Raw genomic sequence first — 12,888 nt, forward strand, 5'->3', positions numbered from 1 at the left:
GCTTCTTTACGCTACTCACACACATTACTTCCATTCCTACTTTTCTGCTCTGCCTTATTTCTTACTTTGTCGTATAATTAATAAACACACTACTGCGTGGATGACCTTTGGCCTGTAATATTTTGCTCTGCCTAAGTTTCGTAACAATTTTGGTCCTAACCCGACTGAGAAATACCTGAGTGGTGAAAACAGCCCGTCAACTTCCACTTTGGACCCCGGATTGCTGACCTTTGCCTGAACCTCCTGCAGTCCCGGGGATCCACCTGTACATGCCAATGGACCACGAGTGACCAAGATTACCAGCATTTCGTGTCATACAGCATTCGGATTACAAAGATAAGTGCCGGTTTTATAAGTTTTGTAAAATTTTCCCAAGCATTTCTGTTTTCTTTGAGTACTGTACTTAAAAACTACAATGAACATTCAGTTCGCACTTTAACCCGTTCTTATCTGGCAGCGGTTAAGTTATTTAAGTACGATTAAATCAAATACTGCCAGTATCAGTACGGTACACAACATATAAACCTGCTGCGTTTCCTGCTGAATTTGGTTGATTCTGCTTCATAATTTGTCGTATACTGTTTAAACCTATTTAACAGCCAATTATCACGATATGCTTGAATAACTGTAAAATTTACACACAAAAAAAAGAATAACCCGTGCGTGTCGGCTTCTGATTTTTCGATTATGTGAAAAAGACTACCGTATGTTTCACTTTCATTTCACAAATTTTGCTGCTACGTTTCCTCCTGATTCTTTAATTTTTCAGTTAATTCCTTAAATTTGCTGGTAGTTTACTGAGTCGCTTTACTCAGTTGAGTATACATGCTGATTAAATCATCGTTCGGTAATGCCTCGGTCATACTTCGTGTTCTAACGAAAATTGTAGAACTTTTTGCTTAGCACAGGATCTAACGAATTTGTTTTAAGTGTTAAGTGTTTAAGTGTTAAACTGTTCGCAAAAGTATGCTTAGGACAGTTTTATCGGTGTGCTGGTCATACTGTTAAAATTGTTCTGATATAAACTTCACCCGTTTGATCCAAAAATTTTAAAATAAAAATTAGACTACAGTAGCATGACTTGATCAGAGTACCAAGAACTTCCAAAAAGTAGAAGAATTTGAATTTTGGCTTTCGTATTTTAAAAACAGTTTTTACCAATATTACGCGATGCAGTTTCCGCTTTTTCGAAAGAAACAAGCATTATTGTCTCTTATTTGTGCCGGTTATGAACGGTGAAATTATGTATTACAAGTTTTGGATAGTTATTATTACAGATGTTGGTCGCGCTTTTAAATGGTAGCAACAAAACTCGTATCCAAAGAAGTTCAATGATATCCGCATTATCATGACATAAAAAAATAGGAATACGGTGTTGCAGCCAGGATCCAGTGCCGGTCATGAGCGCTACTATTCGTTAAAAGTATTAAAACATCTTAAGAAGTTTGATTAGGCCCCTCCCTACTAAAACATGTTTTATATGGTTATAAAACAAGTTTTAAAGATTTTGTTCGAAGAGTGGTCATAGTTTTTTGTTCTAAGAAAAAGGTGCTTAGAACAGCTTGCGATCATACTGTTCACACATTTTTTGATTAGAACTGTTTTAAAGGCTTCGAACACGAAGTATGACCGGGGCATAACAGTCGCTCGTCGTCCCAGTCATTATACCCAGCCCGTTTGAGTCATTTCTGCTTATGTTTTATGACCTAAAGTTTTTGAAGTCTTATAAGATTGGGAGCGCTCTGAGTAATTACCATACTATTTTGGGTTTGGTCAAACGCAATAGACTCATGTGAGTCAATTCAACTGATAAAAGCTGATCCCAATGCTGACCATTTTTCATGCTGAGAAGCACATTCCGTTCGCTTTTGTAACATGTTTGAGTAATCAGGGTTGGTCCTGGTAAACATTTGTATGACCGATAAAATACTAATAAGCGTCCTCAACCGATCGCCGTATGACTTCGAATGATCATCCCTTCGCCAGTTTTGATGACCTGCTCTCCAGTGACGCATCATCAAACTATTTCAGTCCTGTCGAACCTGCTTCGCCTTCTCAAGGTGTTCTGTCATGCCAAGGTATTGACTTCCACCTAGTGGTCGCTTCTGCCAGTGAGCTTGAAGGTTCAGCTTTTGATAACGTAGTACTCCCATTTGCAGTGAACGTTGAAAGTGTCGGCAACAGAATGAGTAATAACGACCGACATGATCATAAAGGTCCACCTAATGCAGGTGATAAAGTACACGAATGCGCATCAGCTACCATGATCGCGCCTCCAATTCGTGATCTGCCGAAGTTTAGTAATTTGGCCTCTGAAGATGTCGAAGATTTTATTAATGAATTCGATGCGCAAGCGCAGGTATATGGATGGCAAGATGATCAAATGGTAAAGTATATTCATGTTTGTCTTAAAGGAAGCGCATTACAGTGGTTTGTAATGCACGAAAAGAAAGATTGCTGGGACGAAATCTGCCAAGCGCTACGACAGACATTCGGCAAAAACGCTATTGATTACGATATCGATAACCAGTGCATGTCAATGCAGGCTGCAGACGACCCACTGGTTTATGTAAATCGAATAACGCGAGTACTGCGTGCCCGAAATCCAAACGGCTCGCATAAGGATGTGCTATTGCACCTGTTTCAAGGGTTGCCAGACGCTATGAAGGCGCAGATGGTACAGTACTTCGACAACCTTGCAGACACAGATGATTTCCTTGATAAACTAAGAAACATATCGCGAGCGTACCGCTACCGCTCTCGCCTATTCGATACAGTTTAGTAAGAAAGTTTCCAGTTTAGCGATGTCACGTCGATTTATTCGGAATATCAGTTTTTACTGCCAGATTACAGTTATGTTTCAGTTTTTATTTTCGGTGCAAGAAAAACGACATCTGCGTTGATACGGCATGCTAAAGTTTAAATCCGAAGTGATGCATGCGGATTTGCAGTGGATTACGGTGTACCGACAGGTGCAATGTTAACAACTACTTTGTACTTCAGTCGTAACTTTACAAGAAATAAGTCAGCAAAAATATGTGTGCACACGTGTCGAGATGAGTTGAGAAAGGCAGTGGCTAAAGTTAGGCAGCAAAAATTTGAAAAATGATACAGAAAAAAAAATTTTGTAAAATACAGCTGCCGTCAGCGAACCGATATAGCTTTTACCAAGAGCAATTAGAAAATAACATGATTTAGTACTACTGACTTGCGCTGGTCGCAATTTATGTTTTGGTAACTAAGTCTTGTTGGCTAATTTCATATAGAAAGTCGACGTTCCTTATGAAAGCGGCGCATATTTTCTAATAAGATTGTTATGTGCTTGTCGCGAAAGCATATAGTAATCTGCCGTCACGAGATTGTGTTGTAGAAGCCACTGTAAGTAATTACGGGTACCCAAAAAGAAACGGCTAAGCTATATTCAGAGTCTCGCTGAAGTTTTGGTGAATAAATTAATGCTGACGTAGATATTTGGTAAGGTTGCGGCACATTGTACCGTGTAAAATGTCGAAGTTTTCGGAAATTCGTATTGTAGAATTGCCCGATGTCTTAAAAATCAGTTCTTGAGAGCCAATCTGGACTTCATTTTACTGGTTTAAATTGCTTGTCAAATTGTTTTGTTCGTTTTTCAGAATTCAAAACTGACTGAGGTTTATTTTTACGTAATGGTTTTCATTGCAATAAGTGCAATCAGCGGAAGTCACTCCTTGTAAATTTTACAATTGGACAGTTTATAAAATCTTTCTTGGCAGAATTTTTTTTCTTGGTTTTATGTTGGGTGGTTATGTGGACTGCTTTTTGCTAATAGCTCTTATTTTAGCAGTTAAGGGCTTTTCCTGTTTACTGCGTATGATATGTTTTGCAGACTCACGTTAAATCGTTACCCAGTGTTTCCTTACTATTTTCCTCGTCCCCGTTGAAAACTAGCGTCGGTAGCAGTATGCCACCGAGGAACCGAAAATTCCTTCATATGGCGTATGTTCCAGATGTACACTCCATCCCAAACCCCGCATTAGCGAAACTGCGGAACCGCCGAATTGCCGGATAATTGGATTTGCTGACCATGAGCTTCGCAAAACTAAGCGCTTGTTTGTACGGCCGGCCAGCCGTTCTATTCAAAACTTATTTAAAAAAAAAATTAAAATGCCTCAAAATTTCCATTAAAAATTTAAAATCCATAATACAAAAAAAAGAACAATATTTTATAAAACGCAAAGATTTTTGTACTTGTTTTTCGATTCAAAAGTTCTTTTTCTTTTATTTTATCAGGATTTGTCAAAAGCAACCTATTATATTTACCTGCTAATGAAAAGGTCGAACATCGTCCTAATTTTCGTCCGTAGAGTTAGTGCCAAGTACTGTACACAGTCCTTCATGTCGATGCGTTTCCATAAATTTTTAATAGCCATATTTTGGCTCAGTTGAATCTGATTACTTTTATCGTTTAGGGGCGCAAATACTTCATGCATAATTATTGTTTTTATTAATCTTCATACAGCTTTTAATGTGAGTTTGTTTAGTGACTTGGTTAAAAGTTAGGTGTTCTACACTGCCCGGTTACTTTTATGCTCGTTGCGACCTTTTCCCGTTTTCTCTAACCAACAAATTAAGCGGCAAAAATTGTTCTTGTCTTCGTAATACGGCCGCGCATTTCGTGTCACACTCAGCCATTCTGGGCCGCTAAATACTCCGACTAGTAACTCTCTTTTCTTCGCAGTAACATCAAACGGTCTTAAAGAGTCCTAGCGCCAGCAACTTTAGGCGGTTCGGACAATGCACTCCCAAGGGCTACCGCTCTGGAGTGTTGCGTCACCCGTCGGTGGGGACAAACGTTTTGACCAGTCGGTAGTGGTAAATGCGCATAACATCAAAACCGCGTTCGATAACATCAAAATACGTCGGCACTTTTAAGAAGGAATGCAATTAAGACACACATGCGCTGTGCTGTTATTGAAGATAACGAAACAAAATACCAGTTACTTAAATGTGTACTTCACTAAGTAAATGTATAAATCAATACTTAACGTATTGCTTTGGTTGCAATATTTCCGAGCATACATGTTGTCGGGCAGCTTTTTATTAAAACCAGCATTAAACACGTTTCCGGGTGAGAAGGATGAGTCTCTATCTCGTAATGTGATAATAGTGATAATGGTATGCAGCTCAAGGTCGATTGGTTTTATCGATTGTATCGACATGATCGTACTGCCGCACGGTGCTACAATAAGCAATACACGACTTTATGCAGTATCTGCCGCATCGGATGACAATACGAGTTTATGAGCGTTATCGAAGATAAAGCGGTTAATTAGAAGCGAGCGGCCTCCTCCTTTCATCATCTTCACCGGCACCAGCTTAATGCACCGCGTCTGATTTATTGGCCAGCGCCCAGCTGCAAGATTCTCCCTCGGACGTGTTAATTACCTTGTTGTTTTCCATGCGTGTGGCTGTGCCTATATAAATGTTGCGAGTAACGCAGTCTAAGAATTATTGTTTAGTTGCAGCGTTGGTGTGAATTTGCTTCAGAAGATCTTTGACGTGAAGATCTTTGATTTGCTTCAGATTGACGTGACCTTTTGGTGTTTTCAACTTATTCAAGTAAAGTTCTTATCGACTTTTAGTTTCATTCTATGGTACACGTGAATAGCTAGTTATACGCAGATAAGGTTTTCATTTCATCGACGGCTATATTTGTTATTGACTTCATCAGTTATTTTCGTTTTGTGTTGTTATTATAAATAATCGTCATTATGCCACCTAAAAAGCCTATCGTCGGTGGTGTTGCCAAGAAAGCTCCTACGCGACGCAACGCAGGTTTAAAGATCACCTCTTCTGTTGATTCCCGTGCTGATGCGTTGGCGGAACTGATTGTCAAGCATAAGCAGCTATCTGAGGAAATTGCCAAGCTGACGAACGATTCTGTCTCCCGTTTATCATCGGCTTCTCCGGTTCACAATGCCACGAACGCCGGTACTCAGCTTGCTGCAGGTAATGGCAGTGTAGTTTACGTTCCAACCGGGAATAGTAGTTCACAATTCTTTGACCGTTCGGGTCTTAAGCTGCCCTCTCAGCATGCTATCCCGTCTGCCGATATCAGTGATTTGCCTTCGGTGTCAGACAAGTTGGTTCCCTTGTTGTTTGACCACTCTGTCTTTATCGATTTTCTCGAGCTAATGCCTGTTACGCATGCGACTGATTTTTCATCGCCGAAAATACGCCGAGATGATTTGGGTCATGTGTCTATCGTAAGCTCTGCAAGCCGACGGGATTCATCTATGACCTTTGCGCAGTGGGTCCGAGCTTATCATATTTTCTTCCGTTATCGGACTTATAACCGGCCTGAGTTTGTTGCTCCCATGATGAAGTATTTGGACTTAATTGCCAGTTTTGTGGATCCCAATAAGTCAACCCAATGGCTTGATTATGACATCCGTTTCCGCATGTTTGCCCGTATGAATCCTACAGTGCCGTCTATTTGGTCCATCACTCATAATGATATTTACCGCGAATGTTTTCTGCAAAATTTTGGGAACTATCGCCACCCCGCTCAAGCTACTCCACCTGCCGGGCGTTTCCCACCTGCTGGCTATTGTTGCTACAAATGCAATGTTCCCGGTCATTGGATCCGGAACTGTCCGTTACGTCTTCCTGAATCATCATCTTCCGTCGGACAAGATCAGCAGCTTTTTCGAGGGCGCGGCGAGAGGGATGACCCTCTCTGTTCTCAGTGGCAGCGGGGATTTTGCTCACCACCGTGTCAGTACGGTAAACTGCACCGTTGTTCCGCCTGCGATTCCGGAGCCCATGGTTTACGCACATGCACAAAGCGACTCAACATTGGTGAAGCCGCTACCAACCGGATCGACACCTCTTAGACCTGAGGCATTCCAGCGTCTTCTGGTTAATCATCCTGATCGGCGCTTTGTAAGTGGCATTGTTGACATGTTATCTAATGGTGCCGATTTAGGCTACTTTGGGCCTGTATGTTCTCGTTTCACGCCTAATGCTAAATCCGCTTGTGAAAATCAACCGCTTATTGAAAAATCAGTACAAAAAGAAATAGCTCTTGGCCACACGGTTGGCCCTTTTTCAAGTCCACCTTTCCGCGTTTTTTCGGTTAGTCCCCTCTCTGTCATCCCGAAAAAACCTGCCGGTCATCGCATTATTTTGAATCTGTCCAGTCCTGATGGTCATAGTGTGAACGATTATATTGATGGCAATGCCTACACAGTGTCGTATTGTGCGATTGATGATGCAGTTGAAATGTTAATTAATACCGGTGTCGGCGCAGTTATGGCCAAGCAAGATATCAAGCATGCATTTAGATTAATCCCTGTCAGACGTGATGACTGGCACCTGCTTGGTTTTAAAATTGGTCCTAATTACTTTTATGATATCGTCTTGCCCTTTGGGTGTCGTTCATCTCCTCGTTTATTTTGTCTAGTGTCTGAAGCGATTCACTGGATTGTCGCGAATCGCTCGAAATTAAGTTCTTTTTTGCATTATGTTGATGATTTTTTATTCATTGCTCGGACTTTGGCTGGCTGTGCGGCTTTAGTCGATATTATGATTTCTGTGTGTGATGAGTTGGGTGTACCCTTATCACTCGATAAAGCCGAAAATCCGTCCACATCTCTCCCGTTTTTGGGTATCCTGTTGAATTCTGTTGAACAAACTTTGTCCCTTCCAGCTGGTAAATTACAAGAGATTATGTCGTTGGTTAAGCAGTGGCTCAGTAAATCGTGCTGCACTAAACGCGAATTACAAAGTTTAATTGGATCGTTACAGTTTGCTGCTAAGTGCGTGCCGGCCGGTCGTTTGTTCACCCGCCGTTTGATTCACATTTTGTCATGTTCCAATGGAATTGAGATCTTGTTAGACAAAAATGTCCGTGACGATTTGCTCTGGTGGAATGAATTTTTGCCGCAGTGGAATGGCACTGCATCGTTTTTGGCAGTCAAGTGGTCGTTACCTGATATTATACACCTGTATACCGATGCTGCAGCCGGTACGGGTTGTGCAGCTTATTATGATGGACAGTGGTTCGCTTTACAATGGCCATCCCCGCAGTTTATGGAACAATGTATAGCATTTTGGAAATACTTCCAATTCATCTGGCATGCATCGCTTGGCGTGATCGTTTTCGTGGTCGAAAAATAATGTTTCATTGTGACAATTTAGCGGTTGTTAACTGTTGGTCTTCGTTAAATTCTAAAACCACCTCATTTTGCACGTTATGCGTAAAATCTTAATGACTGCCGCTTTGGCTGATTTCACTTTGGAATTGCCGATTCATGCACTCGTTTCTGCTTCTGTTACTCCGGTTTGCATTCCTAATTGTTGGCATGACCTTTTACAGATGCAACCGCCTGGCAGTTAATGCACCATCATATCTCAGTGTCCACGCGCCGCACCTATGAGTCAGCTGTGAAGCAGTTCGCGCGTTTTGTTGGCTCTCCATTGGATCAAATTGTCATTTCTGAAGTTGTGGTGTTGAATTTCATTGCACATCTTTTTCGTCGCGGTCTGAAGTTTGCCTCTGTTAAAACCTATTTAGCCGCTATTTCGAATTTCGCTGTTGAGCACGGCAGTATTGATCCATCTTCATCAGTACGCATATCCCATGCTTTAAAAGGTTATCAGCGGCTGATTCCAGTGGCAGTTGACAGTAGACGGCCGGTATCTCTGGATATTATGCGCATTCTCAAATGCCGGCTTCGATCATCCACGTTATCGCATTATGATCAAATATTATTGTGGTGCGCCTTTTGTTTTGCGTATTTCGGGTTTTTACGTGTCTCCGAATTTGCAGTTTCGTCTGTTTATTACAGCCATTTTATCCAGTTGCGCCATGTGTTTTATGATGGTGTTCAAGTTATGCTTAATATCCCCAGTTCGAAGACTGATCAGTTTGGTTGTGGTTATACTATCTCTTTGAAATCTACCGGACGATCCGTATGCCCTGTTCGGGCGTATTCAGAATTTATTTCAGTTCGTGTTTTCAGTACCCCGATATCGGCATTTTTTATTTTTTCTGACGGTACCGTTTTGTCGCGCTTATATCTGGAGCAATCGCTCCGGAAATTGTTGCCAGATTATCCTACTGTGCATACTCATAGTTTTCGCATCGGAGCCGCGTCCTCAGCTCTGGCCAACAACGTGCCGTATCACGAAGTCCAAGCCGCTGGCCGTTGGAAATCATCGGCGCTGGATCGCTACGTTCGCAGCAATATCATTATACCACCACTATCCTTTTATTGATGGCAATTGATGGCATCGGATGACAATACGAGTTTACTGTAATATAAATAACTTTTCCTAATTCCTGCCGCTAAAAGGTGAATTCTTCTCAGCTGTTGCAGATAAACCGCATCCAAAATCAGCCTTATGAAATAACGACCAGCATATCTCTGTGCAAGCGATTAACAACTTATTGCATTTCTATTATATATCATTTCCTGCTTTATCATATAGTTATACCGGCTGGCCGACCTGCTTCTTTTTGCATTGTATAGACTGAGGACAGTCCTCGTTAAGGAGGAAAGTGTTACGTAATGGACTTTTCTGTGCATGATTAATCTACTTACTCATTTAGACTTTGTCATCTCTGGCACTTTTGCCTATTTATACCGGCTTCTTTACGCTACTCACACACATTACTTCCATTCCTACTTTTCTGCTCTGCCTTATTTCTTACTTTGTCGTATAATTAATAAACACACTACTGCGTGGATGACCTTTGGCCTGTAATATTTTGCTCTGCCTAAGTTTCGTAACACGTAGTTCTCTGGATCAAAGTCTTGCTAAAGACTTTCTCACGCAGTAAAATAAATACAGACTGCGCAGAAATGGGAAATCTTGAAAAACAACTGATCTGCTTGAAGCTCCCAAATTGCTTTAGTTGATTTCAGAATTGTTTTAATGTTTATCATTTTGTTGGACATGCGATTCTGTAAGATTTTTCGTTAACTCTTTATGATACTATTCACGCGTATAGATGACGTTATTCTTTGTATTTTGTTTGTTTTGTGATTTTTTTTGTGTGCAGTTGTATCGTGTTTGAATAGTGCTGGCTCCAAAGGTCACGTCACGTCTTTCTTTATCGAATTAAACACGGACGATATCTACAGATACACCGTTAAAATAAGTAAATCAGAAAAAAAATAATGATAATAAATTAATTGTAAGCAAATAATAAAGCAGAGTCTTTAGAAGCTCTTGGACGCCCTATGCTTGTCGAAAGCTCAGTTATCTTTTCTGATTGGTATCAATCGAACTGCAATGTAAATATCAAATTAATTATGCATAATAATGCATGTACAAAAAATTGCTTAGCGAGGTAATAATCTAAAAAAACCGGATAGCCAGGTCGCAGGGCATTCCAAAGCCCCTGTTTGATTAAAATGTTCATCCCTCGAAAGATCCATTTGGTTGCTGTACTTATTTCTACTGTATTTGGGATGTGCTGGGCTCCACATGATAACCGTCCAAGCAACCCACGACAAACAAATGCTCGATTGTATTACTAAGTACCCACAAATTGCAGGCCACTCGCGCATAGTCTTATCTGAAGCATTTACCTGATGTTTGCTTATCATATTACCCTGCCATAGACTTCGCCCTTTACCAAAGCGTTTACGAGATTTTGCACTACGGTTAAATCAGTCCGATGTCAAATGATTAGAAGCTACTACAGCTTTTTCGTTTAGCTTTAGCTATCGTGTCGTGCTGAATTTACAGCCGACGTACTCTGTAGAGGTAAATATGAAATTTTGGCGCTATTAATTGGCCCATCCGTTCTACATTTAAATTGTTGACGAAATGGAGAATGTAGAAATACCAACATTCGGGCATCCACTACATCTCGGGATGTTCTTTGACGCCCGCTCCCATTGCCAATCCAACATCTCTTTCAATCTTGGAGATTTCGTCGATATTTCTAAGCTACGGTTCGAAAGAAGAGAAGCGTCTTCCAGTGTTACCGTCATCGGCTCCAATTCTCCCGCTAATAAACTAACCGATCTGGATGTGGATGACAACAGCGCGTTAAGCGTTCTTACGGGATTATGCTCGCCAACTGGTTCCGCGTCGTGGATCACCGATGACGACATTGACTGGTTACATGAAGTGCGTTGCACTTTACACTATCGACAATATACCCACATGGACGGATTAACCGATAGTCAACTGCATCTCGACCGCATTACGTTTCCGGCTGATTTCGATCAGGATTCCGCAACCCATGTGGTGGTAGCGTTGACCTATGGTGTCGATGTGTTTACTACGTTTTCTGTGAACTGCACCGACGCCGGGCGGATTGGGGAGACGCGGGTGCAGTTGAAGAAATTAGTCGGACGCGTGAAAAGCGTCCTCGACGGTCAGCACGACGAGAGTTATGCTTTGGATTATCTGGCAGGTGTGCCGTGGGTTAATGATCTGGTTTGTACGTACACCGGTGATGTCATACCGAAACAACCGGCTCGCGATGTCGAGACGTGTCTGTCGTTTCATAAGAATATTCCTATTATGCTGAAAGTCAATGAAGTGCAGGTGCCGTTGTTCGCATGGCTCAAACCGTTGCGTCCTATGCCATTTAACCAAAGCATTATCACAGATACGATAAAGGTCATCAAGGAGCTGGAAGACATCGATACCGCGGTGCGGCAACTGAATTTGTCGATCTGCGCAAAAATGAGACTGAACACGGCATCCGACGATTTTCTCGCTCTCTTTGACAAATATTGCACAGATTTTAAGGCATCGGTAAAAGGTCATCTTCCGGATGTGCGAAGTGGAAAACCTACAGAAGAACTTGAAAAACTCTTGCAGAAACACTATCGTTCGTCGTTCTCGAAGCTTAAGATTATGAAGTTTTGGCGTATCAGGCAGGAAGAGGAAGACGCAATTAAGAAGAAATTTGGAATGCTTTTTGATTTAAAAATTTATTCTGCGGATGAAGCGGAAGAGCCAAATAACAGCGAAGAAATAAATTATTTGGTTTATCTGCGGTTGTATGAGAAACAGTTCAAGTATGATTTTGCCAGCGTAACGGATGAGCAAATACCAAAAATATTGTGGTTTGAAAGTGAGGAGCAGCTGGATAAACTAGACAATGTGCTGATGCATTTCAAAGCCATACGTGGACTTTCCTGTTTAAACGAAGCGGTCGACTTCAAGATCAGTTGGTGCGCCGAAGAAAATAATGGCACTCCGTGCGAAATTGTCGCGTACTGTCTAAAGCCATCCTCATCGGTAAACTTAACTATGTGGAATCCCTGGTGGAAAGGCCTAAAGGTCAAGAAGAAGTTGGGACGCTCTATCCTGGTCTCCTGGAAGTTTCCCAAAGAAATTGACTTTATAAACGGTTTTGTGCTGAAGTGGAAGAAGAAAGATGATAAAATCTTTAATTCGTTGGTTATTGAGAAATCTCGGAGGAAACATGTCCTGTCCAGTCTACTCGCCGGTGTCGAATACGATATCTGCGTTACCTGCGTGGACGTCTTTGATCAATACCACAGCTCGGAGTCGGTGCGGGTGTTGCTGAAATCATTCTCTGTGGAGTACAGGAAACTTTCTAATGCTGTACCGGCAATGGCAACGTCGGCCGCGGTTACAGCAGACGTAGATTCGACGGATTCCAAGGAATGGGACAAGATTTCGCTTAGCGAGGAAAAAGGCGCATACGATGGCTCTTGATTTTACATTTTCTTAAATCGTAATTTTTAATTACAATTTTGCAAATAACGCCTTCAAAAATGCGCAAAGCGATATTTACGGATATTTTTATAGAGAACGATAAAGAGTAGCACAGTAGAAACACTTGTTCTGAAAGCTTCATGCACTGTCTCCAGGGTTACATCAGCATTTTTCAAATAGCTGCCTGAAATC

At 41.5% G+C, this 12,888-nt stretch overlaps 2 protein-coding genes across 3 annotated transcripts; both read left to right on the forward strand.

Annotated features, from left to right (window-relative positions):
* Positions 1–16: 16 nt before the first annotated feature.
* Positions 17–9,710, forward strand: LOC129587019 (uncharacterized). 2 transcript variants are annotated; one of them, XM_055480594.1, is made up of 3 exons: positions 17–4,092; positions 5,249–5,988; positions 8,360–9,710. In XM_055480594.1, the coding sequence occupies exons 2-3, from the start codon at positions 5,751–5,753 to the stop codon at positions 9,259–9,261; spliced, it is 1,140 nt and encodes a 379-aa protein (XP_055336569.1). In that variant the 5' UTR covers positions 17–4,092; positions 5,249–5,750; the 3' UTR covers positions 9,262–9,710. The 2 variants fall into 2 exon arrangements, with proteins under 2 accessions (XP_055336569.1, XP_055336570.1); XM_055480595.1 differs by having other exon boundaries at positions 17–6,924.
* Positions 9,711–10,680: 970 nt separating this feature from the next.
* LOC129587198 (neoverrucotoxin subunit alpha-like) lies at positions 10,681–12,811 on the forward strand. Its single transcript, XM_055480817.1, has one exon. The coding sequence runs from the start codon at positions 10,822–10,824 to the stop codon at positions 12,694–12,696; it is 1,875 nt and encodes a 624-aa protein (XP_055336792.1). The 5' UTR covers positions 10,681–10,821; the 3' UTR covers positions 12,697–12,811.
* Positions 12,812–12,888: the final 77 nt, after the last annotated feature.

Source organism: Paramacrobiotus metropolitanus, unplaced genomic scaffold (assembly GCF_019649055.1).
Source record: "Paramacrobiotus metropolitanus isolate TYO unplaced genomic scaffold, Prichtersi_v1.0 Parri_scaffold0000023, whole genome shotgun sequence".
Taxonomy (NCBI): domain Eukaryota; kingdom Metazoa; phylum Tardigrada; class Eutardigrada; order Parachela; family Macrobiotidae; genus Paramacrobiotus; species Paramacrobiotus metropolitanus.